The sequence below is a fragment of the Bos grunniens genome, chromosome 11, assembly GCF_055505025.1.
Source record: "Bos grunniens cultivar Pamir isolate PY7600 chromosome 11, Bosgru_T2T1.0, whole genome shotgun sequence".
Classification (NCBI taxonomy): Eukaryota; Metazoa; Chordata; class Mammalia; order Artiodactyla; family Bovidae; genus Bos; species Bos grunniens.
Window position 1 is genome coordinate 572,615 of NC_141175.1, and position 16,903 is coordinate 589,517.

General features: G+C 61.1%; 2 protein-coding genes across 2 annotated transcripts; both read right to left on the reverse strand.

Annotated features, from left to right (window-relative positions):
* Positions 1–7,464: 7,464 nt before the first annotated feature.
* On the reverse strand, positions 7,465–12,034 carry LOC147362177 (ubiquitin carboxyl-terminal hydrolase 17-like protein 6). The gene has a single exon (XM_086323919.1). It carries the CDS (start codon positions 11,273–11,275, stop codon positions 9,674–9,676), a length of 1,602 nt encoding a protein of 533 aa, XP_086180045.1. The 5' UTR covers positions 11,276–12,034; the 3' UTR covers positions 7,465–9,673.
* On the reverse strand, positions 12,028–16,046 carry LOC147362178 (ubiquitin carboxyl-terminal hydrolase 17-like protein 6). Its single transcript, XM_086323918.1, has one exon. The coding sequence runs from the start codon at positions 15,882–15,884 to the stop codon at positions 14,283–14,285; it is 1,602 nt and encodes a 533-aa protein (XP_086180044.1). The 5' UTR covers positions 15,885–16,046; the 3' UTR covers positions 12,028–14,282.
* Positions 16,047–16,903: the final 857 nt, after the last annotated feature.

The window sequence follows — 16,903 nt, forward strand, 5'->3', positions numbered from 1 at the left end:
AGATCTTCTCCTTGCTCGGCTGGCTGTGAGCGCTCTGTGAGGCGTCTCCAGGCCGCGTCACTCACCCGAGGCCAGCGGTGCGGCCAGGGAACGGAGACGGGGAACGAAAGGCAAACCCACACCCAAAGTCCCATCCCGAGAGGACTCTCCCACCCTCGCAGAAGTGGGAGGCCCTCGGACCGTGCCCAGGCCCGCTCATGCACCCCATCACCCCATCCTCTCCAGCGACTTCCCAGCAGAGCCAGCCCTCGAGAGCTCAGCCGCTCAGGCACGAGCCCGTCCCAAGTGAACACCGAGACCCCGGGCACACTCCAGGCCCCGCTTTTCCCCAGGAGGCTGCATCACGCACACGGCCGAGAGGAACCCGCTCCTCGTCGGAACTCTTGGTGCGTCACACAGGGCGTGCCGCACACAGCGTGTGCCTGGGCGTCTGCACGCATGTGCGTCAGAGCCGACCTACCGCCACAGCCCCAGAGACGGCCGCGGCTTCTTGTTCTTCCCCTTGGTGGCTCTGGCCCTCCCGCTGGCACAAGGGCCGTTGCCGACGTTCTTCGGCCCCGGAGGCGGGGCGTCCGTGCTGGGACGGTCGAGCCGCTCGTGCTCCTGTTGGGGCGGCGTGCGGTTTCTCCCTCCTCCGTGTTTGGACTGGTGAATCACGACTGCGCCGGCAGGCAGGGCAGACTGGACCTTCCGCAGCTCCAAGGCCGGCTTCGGTCGGCTGTGTTCTTGCAGGCGTCTCCACTGCTCGAAGCTCATCCCTTCGACCGCTGTGTCCCCCGGGGACTCCTCCGACCCAGGAGCTCTGCCGCTGGCGTCTCCTGCAGGCTGCCCGGGGTCTGTGGGGTCAGCCCCGACGGGGGCCGCTGCCCCTCCCCCAGCGCCCCCTTCCCACGCACCCTCCCGGGCGTAGAACAGGACGTAGGCGCTCTGGCTCAGGGCAGCGGTCTCGTCACAGGCGGTCACCTTGGCATCGTCCATCTTATACCATTGGCCGTTGCCCGCTCGGACGTAACAGAAGTAGTGTCCTCGCTCACAGCTCCACCCGGAGTGCACCAGCACGGCATAGAGCACGTAGCCCAGTGGCCCTGCCTTCCGCTCGGACGTGTAGGGCTGCAGGTCCAAGCACTGGGGATAGCGCACCTCCTGAGCCCTTTTGGCCCCGCTCACCGGTGTGAACCGCTTCAGCACCAGCACCAGGACCTGGGAGGTGCTGTGCAAAGCCAACCTCTTGGTGGCAGGCACCTTCCGGAGACAGACGCCACAGTCATAGGCATTGTCCGCGTCCAGCTTCTCGGGCTTCACCAGCTCTCTCAGAGCTTGCTCCACACTCTGAGCCGCCGTGATATCCAGGCTGATGTCCAGATAAGGGTCGAACGTGTCCGAGACACCGAGGCAGCGGAGACACTGGATCTGAGACCTCCAGGTCCCGCCGAAGATCTGACGGATGACGGTGGTGTCCTCGGAGGCGTGGCCCGACGGCTGGGATGCACTCAAGCACCCTTGCTGCATGGCATTCAGAGTGAACATCAGAAACTCGTGGGCATCTTCCTGCTGGTGTCTGTGGAAGCCCGCCAGCAGGTCCTTGCGGGGCCGGATCACCTCTCCCGCGTGAAGGAGGGCTCGGGTCACGTGAGCTCGCATGGCACAGAGCGTGCAGGCGCTGCGGGCCGGACAGAGGGTGGCGTGCTGCTGGGACACCATCCAGCTGGCCAGGGGCGGCGTGTGGCTCAGACACTGCAGCGCCGCATTCACGTAGCAGGTGTTCCCCAGGTTCTGAAGCCCAGCCCCCACCCCCCACGGCCCCTTCCAACTCAGGGCGCCTTTCTGGCCAGGCGTCAGCCCTGCTGACCCAGGAGCCAAGTCACCCCGCTGGGGACGCCCAAGCGCCGGCGACGGCCCCTCAGGGACAGAGGGTCCCCGAAGGGCATCCGCACCAGCGGCGCTGGGCCCACAACCTTGCCCTCCGGGGAAGACGTCGAAGGGAGACGGACACACACCTCCCCCGTGCTCAGAAGCAGCCCCCGGGGCTCTGCACACAAGGCCCACGAGGGTTTCCATCTCCTACCTGCAGCTGCACGCCGACGCCTCCTTCCCTCAGACGGTCCGGCTCCAGAAAAGGGCCTGGGCCCCGCCCCCTCGGGCCTTTGGGGGCTTCCCCACAGCCCCACCCCCGCACGTGCAGGCTCCTCATTGGCTGAGGCGGCCGAGGGCGTGCCCACTCCCACTCCCGCCATCCAACCACCCACACTTTCCTCGGGGAATTCCCCTTGACGAGGCCCCACACGCACTTCCGACCTGACCCCCTGGACCAAAGGGCTCAGGATGCAAATGATTCGGGGGCATTGGGCCTTCCAGCCTTGCCCGCTAGAGATTCACTGCGGGGCTTCCGAGTTCAGCACACAAATGCCGGCTGCACAGGACTTCCGTGGGCTCACCATTCACATCCTAACACACGTGTGGAAACATATGTCTGCCCACCGAACCTCTCCCCTTTAGGGGTCTCCCGACCCCAGACCCCTGCCTGAGGACAACCCCTCCCCGGACAACAATAAACCCTTGCCTCAACTTTGCGCTCCAGCGAGGTCCTCCCCAATTTCTATGCGTTCTCACTGGACACTCTTCTAGCGTTCAGGGTCCTAGCACCAAAAGATGCCAGCAGAGTGCCACATATGCTTTTCTCCCTTCAGGGCCGTTGCTCAAGACCCAAAGCGAGCTCATTTAGAAAGGCATAGGCTTCCTGCAACTTTGGATTCATTTCTGCAGCTCCTTTTCTCTCTCCGCTGCCCTTTGTTCTTCCTTTTCCTTCTTCCTTTATCATTTACTTTTTTTTTTTTTTTCCTGCTTGGTGTTTTAGGGTTTTTTGAGTTTTTTTTTTTTTCCATTTATTTTTAAACTTTTTTTTTTAAATTTTGTGTTCATTTTGTTATTTTTTTGTTGCTTTTATTCTCTTTCTCTCTTTTATATACACTAGTTGACTCATACAGTCGTCTTTCGAATTCCGGGGCTCAAAATGCGGTATAACTCAAGGTATAAAAAAGGTTTCCCTCCTGGAGGAGGATGACTGTTGCTTTCCTTCTCGGTGTGTGACGTGTGTTTGTTTGCTCTCCCGTCCTGGACATTATGCTTGCCTTCCAGGACTATGGGGGTTTGACCGTCCACAGGTTTACCATAGCTGGAGTGTTGATTCCGTTGGTCCTTACTAGGAAAGAAGGGCCCTGACCCCGTTTACTTCCTTAGCCTATTGCACCCCTCCCACCTCCCGCTCCCCCCATCCCATCCTAGGAGCCTACCGCTTTGTGCTTTATGATCCAAGTGCTCACACCCTTGCTGTCCTCTTACCTCCTTCCCATGGCACAGAGAAACGAGATCAGCCAGGATTTTTCTCTCTTTTGCACGGATTTCGCCCAGCATAAGGCCACCTTCCCATTCCCTGTGTCACGCCACCCCCATCGACATTCTCCTCCTCCTCCTCCTCCTCCTCCTCCTCCTCCTCCTCCTCCTTCAGAGGGTGTGGATGGGGCAAGCAGTAAGTCCATTTGAGTCGATGGGGCGGAGGAAGATGCGTGCTGATGATGAGGGCGGACTGTGGGTGGCTCCGCTTCCTCGTGCAGGGCACGCTTGCTCGTGTTCTCGGGGGAAGATACTGCTCATCATTCTTTGTCCTCTCTACGTGCGGAGGGCATGGTGCGGCGTAGGTAGCCATGCGGGGGAAACAAGCCATCGGAACGTTCTCTGTTCCTTGCCACGCCGACTAGCGCAGTCAGGAGCCAGAGTTGGCCCTCGAGGTCGGAGATGTTCCATCGCAAATTCCCGGTCTGCCGTTTGATGGAGGGTTTGGGGTTTGAAGCCATCAGCCAAGCCAAAGAAAGAAAAACGCGAGAGGTGGTCGCTAAGGGGCCTCAGGTGCCCCTCCAGCGGGTCACGGGCCCATGAGGCAGTCGAGAAAGCAGCTAGGGGAGGACAGCTTCCCCACCGCCCCAGGCACTTTGGAGGCCGGCCGCATCTCCTCGCGTCCAGAGGCGTTTGCCCGGGGCCCAGCTGGATGAGACTGCCAGACAGGACGGGCAGAGTCGGAAGTCCAGTTGTCTTGCTATCACAATCTAGGGTAGGCTCGGGTCTTTCCTCAGTGCGGGGAGGACCTTTGCTTTCAGAAATGAACGTGGCGCGACATATCTCCACTCAGGCACCGGTGCGATGCTGGTGGAGAAGTTTCTTTGGGACTGGTTGGGTTGCCTTTCTCCCCTTGGCCTTCGTGTTGGTGCTGGTGGTGCTGGTGGTGCTGGTGGCGGTGCTCATGGCCTTGTGGATCGCTTCTCCTGTTTGGCACTTGGAGCTTCTCCAGCGTACTCCTTGCACCGGACATGGAGCCCCAGGGATCTTTGCGGACGAGCGTCGTGCCGGGGACGCGCGCATCCCCGCCTCATTCCTGCCGGACCCTCCGCCAAGTAGCACGAGGCCTCCCAAGGACAGACACCCATAAAGGCTGCTTGCCCGTCTTCTCCCCGGACGCCTCTCGACGTCTGGGGCATTTTCGAGAGCCTGACCGGCCGGAAGGAGACGGTTCATGGACCTGCACCCGCTCTTCCCTGCCCCCCGAAGGGCTCCCGAGATCTTCTCCTTGCTCGGCTGGCTGTGAGCGCTCTGTGAGGCGTCTCCAGGCCGCGTCACTCACCCGAGGCCAGCGGTGCGGCCAGGGAACGGAGACGGGGAACGAAAGGCAAACCCACACCCAAAGTCCCATCCCGAGAGGACTCTCCCACCCTCGCAGAAGTGGGAGGCCCTCGGACCGTGCCCAGGCCCGCTCATGCACCCCATCACCCCATCCTCTCCAGCGACTTCCCAGCAGAGCCAGCCCTCGAGAGCTCAGCCGCTCAGGCACGAGCCCGTCCCAAGTGAACACCGAGACCCCGGGCACACTCCAGGCCCCGCTTTTCCCCAGGAGGCTGCATCACGCACACGGCCGAGAGGAACCCGCTCCTCGTCGGAACTCTTGGTGCGTCACACAGGGCGTGCCGCACACAGCGTGTGCCTGGGCGTCTGCACGCATGTGCGTCAGAGCCGACCTACCGCCACAGCCCCAGAGACGGCCGCGGCTTCTTGTTCTTCCCCTTGGTGGCTCTGGCCCTCCCGCTGGCACAAGGGCCGTTGCCGACGTTCTTCGGCCCCGGAGGCGGGGCGTCCGTGCTGGGACGGTCGAGCCGCTCGTGCTCCTGTTGGGGCGGCGTGCGGTTTCTCCCTCCTCCGTGTTTGGACTGGTGAATCACGACTGCGCCGGCAGGCAGGGCAGACTGGACCTTCCGCAGCTCCAAGGCCGGCTTCGGTCGGCTGTGTTCTTGCAGGCGTCTCCACTGCTCGAAGCTCATCCCTTCGACCGCTGTGTCCCCCGGGGACTCCTCCGACCCAGGAGCTCTGCCGCTGGCGTCTCCTGCAGGCTGCCCGGGGTCTGTGGGGTCAGCCCCGACGGGGGCCGCTGCCCCTCCCCCAGCGCCCCCTTCCCACGCACCCTCCCGGGCGTAGAACAGGACGTAGGCGCTCTGGCTCAGGGCAGCGGTCTCGTCACAGGCGGTCACCTTGGCATCGTCCATCTTATACCATTGGCCGTTGCCCGCTCGGACGTAACAGAAGTAGTGTCCTCGCTCACAGCTCCACCCGGAGTGCACCAGCACGGCATAGAGCACGTAGCCCAGTGGCCCTGCCTTCCGCTCGGACGTGTAGGGCTGCAGGTCCAAGCACTGGGGATAGCGCACCTCCTGAGCCCTTTTGGCCCCGCTCACCGGTGTGAACCGCTTCAGCACCAGCACCAGGACCTGGGAGGTGCTGTGCAAAGCCAACCTCTTGGTGGCAGGCACCTTCCGGAGACAGACGCCACAGTCATAGGCATTGTCCGCGTCCAGCTTCTCGGGCTTCACCAGCTCTCTCAGAGCTTGCTCCACACTCTGAGCCGCCGTGATATCCAGGCTGATGTCCAGATAAGGGTCGAACGTGTCCGAGACACCGAGGCAGCGGAGACACTGGATCTGAGACCTCCAGGTCCCGCCGAAGATCTGACGGATGACGGTGGTGTCCTCGGAGGCGTGGCCCGACGGCTGGGATGCACTCAAGCACCCTTGCTGCATGGCATTCAGAGTGAACATCAGAAACTCGTGGGCATCTTCCTGCTGGTGTCTGTGGAAGCCCGCCAGCAGGTCCTTGCGGGGCCGGATCACCTCTCCCGCGTGAAGGAGGGCTCGGGTCACGTGAGCTCGCATGGCACAGAGCGTGCAGGCGCTGCGGGCCGGACAGAGGGTGGCGTGCTGCTGGGACACCATCCAGCTGGCCAGGGGCGGCGTGTGGCTCAGACACTGCAGCGCCGCATTCACGTAGCAGGTGTTCCCCAGGTTCTGAAGCCCAGCCCCCACCCCCCACGGCCCCTTCCAACTCAGGGCGCCTTTCTGGCCAGGCGTCAGCCCTGCTGACCCAGGAGCCAAGTCACCCCGCTGGGGACGCCCAAGCGCCGGCGACGGCCCCTCAGGGACAGAGGGTCCCCGAAGGGCATCCGCACCAGCGGCGCTGGGCCCACAACCTTGCCCTCCGGGGAAGACGTCGAAGGGAGACGGACACACACCTCCCCCGTGCTCAGAAGCAGCCCCCGGGGCTCTGCACACAAGGCCCACGAGGGTTTCCATCTCCTACCTGCAGCTGCACGCCGACGCCTCCTTCCCTCAGACGGTCCGGCTCCAGAAAAGGGCCTGGGCCCCGCCCCCTCGGGCCTTTGGGGGCTTCCCCACAGCCCCACCCCCGCACGTGCAGGCTCCTCATTGGCTGAGGCGGCCGAGGGCGTGCCCACTCCCACTCCCGCCATCCAACCACCCACACTTTCCTCGGGGAATTCCCCTTGACGAGGCCCCACACGCACTTCCGACCTGACCCCCTGGACCAAAGGGCTCAGGATGCAAATGATTCGGGGGCATTGGGCCTTCCAGCCTTGCCCGCTAGAGATTCACTGCGGGGCTTCCGAGTTCAGCACACAAATGCCGGCTGCACAGGACTTCCGTGGGCTCACCATTCACATCCTAACACACGTGTGGAAACATATGTCTGCCCACCGAACCTCTCCCCTTTAGGGGTCTCCCGACCCCAGACCCCTGCCTGAGGACAACCCCTCCCCGGACAACAATAAACCCTTGCCTCATCTTTGCGCTCCAGCGAGGTCCTCCCCAATTTCTATGCGTTCTCACTGGACACTCTTCTAGCGTTCAGGGTCCTAGCACCAAAAGATGCCAGCAGAGTGCCACATATGCTTTTCTCCCTTCAGGGCCGTTGCTCAAGACCCAAAGCGAGCTCATTTAGAAAGGCATAGGCTTCCTGCAACTTTGGATTCATTTCTGCAGCTCCTTTTCTCTCTCCGCTGCCCTTTGTTCTTCCTTTTCCTTCTTCCTTTATCATTTACTTTTTTTTTTTTTTTTCCTGCTTGGTGTTTTAGGGTTTTTTGAGTTTTTTTTTTTTTTTCCATTTATTTTTAAAATTTTTTTTTTAAATTTTGTGTTCATCTTGTTATTTTTTTGTTGCTTTTATTCTCTTTCTCTCTTTTATATACACTAGTTGACTCATACAGTCGTCTTTCGAATTCCGGGGCTCAAAATGCGGTATAACTCAAGGTATAAAAAAGGTTTCCCTCCTGGAGGAGGATGACTGTTGCTTTCCTTCTCGGTGTGTGACATGTGTTTGTTTGCTCTCCCGTCCTGGACATTATGCTTGCCTTCCAGGACTATGGGGGTTTGACCGTCCACAGGTTTACCATAGCTGGAGTGTTGATTCCGTTGGTCCTTACTAGGAAAGAAGGGCCCTGACCCCGTTTACTTCCTTAGCCTATTGCACCCCTCCCACCTCCCGCTCCCCCCATCCCATCCTAGGAGCCTACCGCTTTGTGCTTTATGATCCAAGTGCTCACACCCTTGCTGTCCTCTTACCTCCTTCCCATGGCACAGAGAAACGAGATCAGCCAGGATTTTTCTCTCTTTTGCACGGATTTCGCCCAGCATAAGGCCACCTTCCCATTCCCTGTGTCACGCCACCCCCATCGACATTCTCCTCCTCCTCCTCCTCCTCCTCCTCCTCCTCCTCCTCCTTCTTCAGAGGGTGTGGATGGGGCAAGCAGTAAGTCCATTTGAGACGATGGGGCGGAGGAAGATGCGTGCTGATGATGAGGGCGGACTGTGGGTGGCTCCGCTTCCTCGTGCAGGGCACGCTTGCTCGTGTTCTCGGGGGAAGATACTGCTCATCATTCTTTGTCCTCTCTACGTGCGGAGGGCATGGTGCGGCGTAGGTAGCCATGCGGGGGAAACAAGCCATCGGAACGTTCTCTGTTCCTTGCCACGCCGACTAGCGCAGTCAGGAGCCAGAGTTGGCCCTCGAGGTCGGAGATGTTCCATCGCAAATTCCCGGTCTGCCGTTTGATGGAGGGTTTGGGGTTTGAAGCCATCAGCCAAGCCAAAGAAAGAAAAACGCGAGAGGTGGTCGCTAAGGGGCCTCAGGTGCCCCTCCAGCGGGTCACGGGCCCATGAGGCAGTCGAGAAAGCAGCTAGGGGAGGACAGCTTCCCCACCGCCCCAGGCACTTTGGAGGCCGGCCGCATCTCCTCGCGTCCAGAGGCGTTTGCCCGGGGCCCAGCTGGATGAGACTGCCAGACAGGACGGGCAGAGTCGGAAGTCCAGTTGTCTTGCTATCACAATCTAGGGTAGGCTCGGGTCTTTCCTCAGTGCGGGGAGGACCTTTGCTTTCAGAAATGAACGTGGCGCGACATATCTCCACTCAGGCACCGGTGCGATGCTGGTGGAGAAGTTTCTTTGGGACTGGTTGGGTTGCCTTTCTCCCCTTGGCCTTCGTGTTGGTGCTGGTGGTGCTGGTGGTGCTGGTGGCGGTGCTCATGGCCTTGTGGATCGCTTCTCCTGTTTGGCACTTGGAGCTTCTCCAGCGTACTCCTTGCACCGGACATGGAGCCCCAGGGATCTTTGCGGACGAGCGTCGTGCCGGGGACGCGCGCATCCCCGCCTCATTCCTGCCGGACCCTCCGCCAAGTAGCACGAGGCCTCCCAAGGACAGACACCCATAAAGGCTGCTTGCCCGTCTTCTCCCCGGACGCCTCTCGACGTCTGGGGCATTTTCGAGAGCCTGACCGGCCGGAAGGAGACGGTTCATGGACCTGCACCCGCTCTTCCCTGCCCCCCGAAGGGCTCCCGAGATCTTCTCCTTGCTCGGCTGGCTGTGAGCGCTCTGTGAGGCGTCTCCAGGCCGCGTCACTCACCCGAGGCCAGCGGTGCGGCCAGGGAACGGAGACGGGGAACGAAAGGCAAACCCACACCCAAAGTCCCATCCCGAGAGGACTCTCCCACCCTCGCAGAAGTGGGAGGCCCTCGGACCGTGCCCAGGCCCGCTCATGCACCCCATCACCCCATCCTCTCCAGCGACTTCCCAGCAGAGCCAGCCCTCGAGAGCTCAGCCGCTCAGGCACGAGCCCGTCCCAAGTGAACACCGAGACCCCGGGCACACTCCAGGCCCCGCTTTTCCCCAGGAGGCTGCATCACGCACACGGCCGAGAGGAACCCGCTCCTCGTCGGAACTCTTGGTGCGTCACACAGGGCGTGCCGCACACAGCGTGTGCCTGGGCGTCTGCACGCATGTGCGTCAGAGCCGACCTACCGCCACAGCCCCAGAGACGGCCGCGGCTTCTTGTTCTTCCCCTTGGTGGCTCTGGCCCTCCCGCTGGCACAAGGGCCGTTGCCGACGTTCTTCGGCCCCGGAGGCGGGGCGTCCGTGCTGGGACGGTCGAGCCGCTCGTGCTCCTGTTGGGGCGGCGTGCGGTTTCTCCCTCCTCCGTGTTTGGACTGGTGAATCACGACTGCGCCGGCAGGCAGGGCAGACTGGACCTTCCGCAGCTCCAAGGCCGGCTTCGGTCGGCTGTGTTCTTGCAGGCGTCTCCACTGCTCGAAGCTCATCCCTTCGACCGCTGTGTCCCCCGGGGACTCCTCCGACCCAGGAGCTCTGCCGCTGGCGTCTCCTGCAGGCTGCCCGGGGTCTGTGGGGTCAGCCCCGACGGGGGCCGCTGCCCCTCCCCCAGCGCCCCCTTCCCACGCACCCTCCCGGGCGTAGAACAGGACGTAGGCGCTCTGGCTCAGGGCAGCGGTCTCGTCACAGGCGGTCACCTTGGCATCGTCCATCTTATACCATTGGCCGTTGCCCGCTCGGACGTAACAGAAGTAGTGTCCTCGCTCACAGCTCCACCCGGAGTGCACCAGCACGGCATAGAGCACGTAGCCCAGTGGCCCTGCCTTCCGCTCGGACGTGTAGGGCTGCAGGTCCAAGCACTGGGGATAGCGCACCTCCTGAGCCCTTTTGGCCCCGCTCACCGGTGTGAACCGCTTCAGCACCAGCACCAGGACCTGGGAGGTGCTGTGCAAAGCCAACCTCTTGGTGGCAGGCACCTTCCGGAGACAGACGCCACAGTCATAGGCATTGTCCGCGTCCAGCTTCTCGGGCTTCACCAGCTCTCTCAGAGCTTGCTCCACACTCTGAGCCGCCGTGATATCCAGGCTGATGTCCAGATAAGGGTCGAACGTGTCCGAGACACCGAGGCAGCGGAGACACTGGATCTGAGACCTCCAGGTCCCGCCGAAGATCTGACGGATGACGGTGGTGTCCTCGGAGGCGTGGCCCGACGGCTGGGATGCACTCAAGCACCCTTGCTGCATGGCATTCAGAGTGAACATCAGAAACTCGTGGGCATCTTCCTGCTGGTGTCTGTGGAAGCCCGCCAGCAGGTCCTTGCGGGGCCGGATCACCTCTCCCGCGTGAAGGAGGGCTCGGGTCACGTGAGCTCGCATGGCACAGAGCGTGCAGGCGCTGCGGGCCGGACAGAGGGTGGCGTGCTGCTGGGACACCATCCAGCTGGCCAGGGGCGGCGTGTGGCTCAGACACTGCAGCGCCGCATTCACGTAGCAGGTGTTCCCCAGGTTCTGAAGCCCAGCCCCCACCCCCCACGGCCCCTTCCAACTCAGGGCGCCTTTCTGGCCAGGCGTCAGCCCTGCTGACCCAGGAGCCAAGTCACCCCGCTGGGGACGCCCAAGCGCCGGCGACGGCCCCTCAGGGACAGAGGGTCCCCGAAGGGCATCCGCACCAGCGGCGCTGGGCCCACAACCTTGCCCTCCGGGGAAGACGTCGAAGGGAGACGGACACACACCTCCCCCGTGCTCAGAAGCAGCCCCCGGGGCTCTGCACACAAGGCCCACGAGGGTTTCCATCTCCTACCTGCAGCTGCACGCCGACGCCTCCTTCCCTCAGACGGTCCGGCTCCAGAAAAGGGCCTGGGCCCCGCCCCCTCGGGCCTTTGGGGGCTTCCCCACAGCCCCACCCCCGCACGTGCAGGCTCCTCATTGGCTGAGGCGGCCGAGGGCGTGCCCACTCCCACTCCCGCCATCCAACCACCCACACTTTCCTCGGGGAATTCCCCTTGACGAGGCCCCACACGCACTTCCGACCTGACCCCCTGGACCAAAGGGCTCAGGATGCAAATGATTCGGGGGCATTGGGCCTTCCAGCCTTGCCCGCTAGAGATTCACTGCGGGGCTTCCGAGTTCAGCACACAAATGCCGGCTGCACAGGACTTCCGTGGGCTCACCATTCACATCCTAACACACGTGTGGAAACATATGTCTGCCCACCGAACCTCTCCCCTTTAGGGGTCTCCCGACCCCAGACCCCTGCCTGAGGACAACCCCTCCCCGGACAACAATAAACCCTTGCCTCAACTTTGCGCTCCAGCGAGGTCCTCCCCAATTTCTATGCGTTCTCACTGGACACTCTTCTAGCGTTCAGGGTCCTAGCACCAAAAGATGCCAGCAGAGTGCCACATATGCTTTTCTCCCTTCAGGGCCGTTGCTCAAGACCCAAAGCGAGCTCATTTAGAAAGGCATAGGCTTCCTGCAACTTTGGATTCATTTCTGCAGCTCCTTTTCTCTCTCCGCTGCCCTTTGTTCTTCCTTTTCCTTCTTCCTTTATCATTTACTTTTTTTTTTTTTTTCCTGCTTGGTGTTTTAGGGTTTTTTGAGTTTTTTTTTTTTCCATTTATTTTTAAACTTTTTTTTTTAAATTTTGTGTTCATTTTGTTATTTTTTTGTTGCTTTTATTCTCTTTCTCTCTTTTATATACACTAGTTGACTCATACAGTCGTCTTTCGAATTCCGGGGCTCAAAATGCGGTATAACTCAAGGTATAAAAAAGGTTTCCCTCCTGGAGGAGGATGACTGTTGCTTTCCTTCTCGGTGTGTGACGTGTGTTTGTTTGCTCTCCCGTCCTGGACATTATGCTTGCCTTCCAGGACTATGGGGGTTTGACCGTCCACAGGTTTACCATAGCTGGAGTGTTGATTCCGTTGGTCCTTACTAGGAAAGAAGGGCCCTGACCCCGTTTACTTCCTTAGCCTATTGCACCCCTCCCACCTCCCGCTCCCCCCATCCCATCCTAGGAGCCTACCGCTTTGTGCTTTATGATCCAAGTGCTCACACCCTTGCTGTCCTCTTACCTCCTTCCCATGGCACAGAGAAACGAGATCAGCCAGGATTTTTCTCTCTTTTGCACGGATTTCGCCCAGCATAAGGCCACCTTCCCATTCCCTGTGTCACGCCACCCCCATCGACATTCTCCTCCTCCTCCTCCTCCTCCTCCTCCTCCTCCTCCTCCTCCTCCTTCAGAGGGTGTGGATGGGGCAAGCAGTAAGTCCATTTGAGACGATGGGGCGGAGGAAGATGCGTGCTGATGATGAGGGCGGACTGTGGGTGGCTCCGCTTCCTCGTGCAGGGCACGCTTGCTCGTGTTCTCGGGGGAAGATACTGCTCATCATTCTTTGTCCTCTCTACGTGCGGAGGGCATGGTGCGGCGTAGGTAGCCATGCGGGGGAAACAAGCCATCGGAACGTTCTCTGTTCCTTGCCACGCCGACTAGCGCAGTCAGGAGCCAGAGTTGGCCCTCGAGGTCGGAGATGTTCCATCGCAAATTCCCGGTCTGCCGTTTGATGGAGGGTTTGGGGTTTGAAGCCATCAGCCAAGCCAAAGAAAGAAAAACGCGAGAGGTGGTCGCTAAGGGGCCTCAGGTGCCCCTCCAGCGGGTCACGGGCCCATGAGGCAGTCGAGAAAGCAGCTAGGGGAGGACAGCTTCCCCACCGCCCCAGGCACTTTGGAGGCCGGCCGCATCTCCTCGCGTCCAGAGGCGTTTGCCCGGGGCCCAGCTGGATGAGACTGCCAGACAGGACGGGCAGAGTCGGAAGTCCAGTTGTCTTGCTATCACAATCTAGGGTAGGCTCGGGTCTTTCCTCAGTGCGGGGAGGACCTTTGCTTTCAGAAATGAACGTGGCGCGACATATCTCCACTCAGGCACCGGTGCGATGCTGGTGGAGAAGTTTCTTTGGGACTGGTTGGGTTGCCTTTCTCCCCTTGGCCTTCGTGTTGGTGCTGGTGGTGCTGGTGGTGCTGGTGGCGGTGCTCATGGCCTTGTGGATCGCTTCTCCTGTTTGGCACTTGGAGCTTCTCCAGCGTACTCCTTGCACCGGACATGGAGCCCCAGGGATCTTTGCGGACGAGCGTCGTGCCGGGGACGCGCGCATCCCCGCCTCATTCCTGCCGGACCCTCCGCCAAGTAGCACGAGGCCTCCCAAGGACAGACACCCATAAAGGCTGCTTGCCCGTCTTCTCCCCGGACGCCTCTCGACGTCTGGGGCATTTTCGAGAGCCTGACCGGCCGGAAGGAGACGGTTCATGGACCTGCACCCGCTCTTCCCTGCCCCCCGAAGGGCTCCCGAGATCTTCTCCTTGCTCGGCTGGCTGTGAGCGCTCTGTGAGGCGTCTCCAGGCCGCGTCACTCACCCGAGGCCAGCGGTGCGGCCAGGGAACGGAGACGGGGAACGAAAGGCAAACCCACACCCAAAGTCCCATCCCGAGAGGACTCTCCCACCCTCGCAGAAGTGGGAGGCCCTCGGACCGTGCCCAGGCCCGCTCATGCACCCCATCACCCCATCCTCTCCAGCGACTTCCCAGCAGAGCCAGCCCTCGAGAGCTCAGCCGCTCAGGCACGAGCCCGTCCCAAGTGAACACCGAGACCCCGGGCACACTCCAGGCCCCGCTTTTCCCCAGGAGGCTGCATCACGCACACGGCCGAGAGGAACCCGCTCCTCGTCGGAACTCTTGGTGCGTCACACAGGGCGTGCCGCACACAGCGTGTGCCTGGGCGTCTGCACGCATGTGCGTCAGAGCCGACCTACCGCCACAGCCCCAGAGACGGCCGCGGCTTCTTGTTCTTCCCCTTGGTGGCTCTGGCCCTCCCGCTGGCACAAGGGCCGTTGCCGACGTTCTTCGGCCCCGGAGGCGGGGCGTCCGTGCTGGGACGGTCGAGCCGCTCGTGCTCCTGTTGGGGCGGCGTGCGGTTTCTCCCTCCTCCGTGTTTGGACTGGTGAATCACGACTGCGCCGGCAGGCAGGGCAGACTGGACCTTCCGCAGCTCCAAGGCCGGCTTCGGTCGGCTGTGTTCTTGCAGGCGTCTCCACTGCTCGAAGCTCATCCCTTCGACCGCTGTGTCCCCCGGGGACTCCTCCGACCCAGGAGCTCTGCCGCTGGCGTCTCCTGCAGGCTGCCCGGGGTCTGTGGGGTCAGCCCCGACGGGGGCCGCTGCCCCTCCCCCAGCGCCCCCTTCCCACGCACCCTCCCGGGCGTAGAACAGGACGTAGGCGCTCTGGCTCAGGGCAGCGGTCTCGTCACAGGCGGTCACCTTGGCATCGTCCATCTTATACCATTGGCCGTTGCCCGCTCGGACGTAACAGAAGTAGTGTCCTCGCTCACAGCTCCACCCGGAGTGCACCAGCACGGCATAGAGCACGTAGCCCAGTGGCCCTGCCTTCCGCTCGGACGTGTAGGGCTGCAGGTCCAAGCACTGGGGATAGCGCACCTCCTGAGCCCTTTTGGCCCCGCTCACCGGTGTGAACCGCTTCAGCACCAGCACCAGGACCTGGGAGGTGCTGTGCAAAGCCAACCTCTTGGTGGCAGGCACCTTCCGGAGACAGACGCCACAGTCATAGGCATTGTCCGCGTCCAGCTTCTCGGGCTTCACCAGCTCTCTCAGAGCTTGCTCCACACTCTGAGCCGCCGTGATATCCAGGCTGATGTCCAGATAAGGGTCGAACGTGTCCGAGACACCGAGGCAGCGGAGACACTGGATCTGAGACCTCCAGGTCCCGCCGAAGATCTGACGGATGACGGTGGTGTCCTCGGAGGCGTGGCCCGACGGCTGGGATGCACTCAAGCACCCTTGCTGCATGGCATTCAGAGTGAACATCAGAAACTCGTGGGCATCTTCCTGCTGGTGTCTGTGGAAGCCCGCCAGCAGGTCCTTGCGGGGCCGGATCACCTCTCCCGCGTGAAGGAGGGCTCGGGTCACGTGAGCTCGCATGGCACAGAGCGTGCAGGCGCTGCGGGCCGGACAGAGGGTGGCGTGCTGCTGGGACACCATCCAGCTGGCCAGGGGCGGCGTGTGGCTCAGACACTGCAGCGCCGCATTCACGTAGCAGGTGTTCCCCAGGTTCTGAAGCCCAGCCCCCACCCCCCACGGCCCCTTCCAACTCAGGGCGCCTTTCTGGCCAGGCGTCAGCCCTGCTGACCCAGGAGCCAAGTCACCCCGCTGGGGACGCCCAAGCGCCGGCGACGGCCCCTCAGGGACAGAGGGTCCCCGAAGGGCATCCGCACCAGCGGCGCTGGGCCCACAACCTTGCCCTCCGGGGAAGACGTCGAAGGGAGACGGACACACACCTCCCCCGTGCTCAGAAGCAGCCCCCGGGGCTCTGCACACAAGGCCCACGAGGGTTTCCATCTCCTACCTGCAGCTGCACGCCGACGCCTCCTTCCCTCAGACGGTCCGGCTCCAGAAAAGGGCCTGGGCCCCGCCCCCTCGGGCCTTTGGGGGCTTCCCCACAGCCCCACCCCCGCACGTGCAGGCTCCTCATTGGCTGAGGCGGCCGAGGGCGTGCCCACTCCCACTCCCGCCATCCAACCACCCACACTTTCCTCGGGGAATTCCCCTTGACGAGGCCCCACACGCACTTCCGACCTGACCCCCTGGACCAAAGGGCTCAGGATGCAAATGATTCGGGGGCATTGGGCCTTCCAGCCTTGCCCGCTAGAGATTCACTGCGGGGCTTCCGAGTTCAGCACACAAATGCCGGCTGCACAGGACTTCCGTGGGCTCACCATTCACATCCTAACACACGTGTGGAAACATATGTCTGCCCACCGAACCTCTCCCCTTTAGGGGTCTCCCGACCCCAGACCCCTGCCTGAGGACAACCCCTCCCCGGACAACAATAAACCCTTGCCTCAACTTTGCACTCCAGCGAGGTCCTCCCCAATTTCTATGCGTTCTCACTGGACACTCTTCTAGCGTTCAGGGTCCTAGCACCAAAAGATGCCAGCAGAGTGCCACATATGCTTTTCTCCCTTCAGGGCCGTTGCTCAAGACCCAAAGCGAGCTCATTTAGAAAGGCATAGGCTTCCTGCAACTTTGGATTCATTTCTGCAGCTCCTTTTCTCTCTCCGCTGCCCTTTGTTCTTCCTTTTCCTTCTTCCTTTATCATTTACTTTTTTTTTTTTTTTTTCCTGCTTGGTGTTTTAGGGTTTTTTGAGTTTTTTTTTTTTTTTCCATTTATTTTTAAACTTTTTTTTTAAATTTTGTGTTCATTTTGTTATTTTTTTGTTGCTTTTATTCTCTTTCTCTCTTTTATATACACTAGTTGACTCATACAGTCGTCTTTCGAATTCCGGGGCTCAAAATGCGGTATAACTCAAGGTATAAAAAAGGTTTCCCTCCTGGAGGAGGATGACTGTTGCTTTCCT

Bases quoted from the DNA above. Each gene is read 5' to 3' on its own strand.
- LOC147362177 (XM_086323919.1), bottom strand. From the start codon at position 11,275: ATGGAAACCCTCGTGGGCCTTGTGTGCAGAGCCCCGGGGGCTGCTTCT.
- LOC147362178 (XM_086323918.1), bottom strand. From the start codon at position 15,884: ATGGAAACCCTCGTGGGCCTTGTGTGCAGAGCCCCGGGGGCTGCTTCT.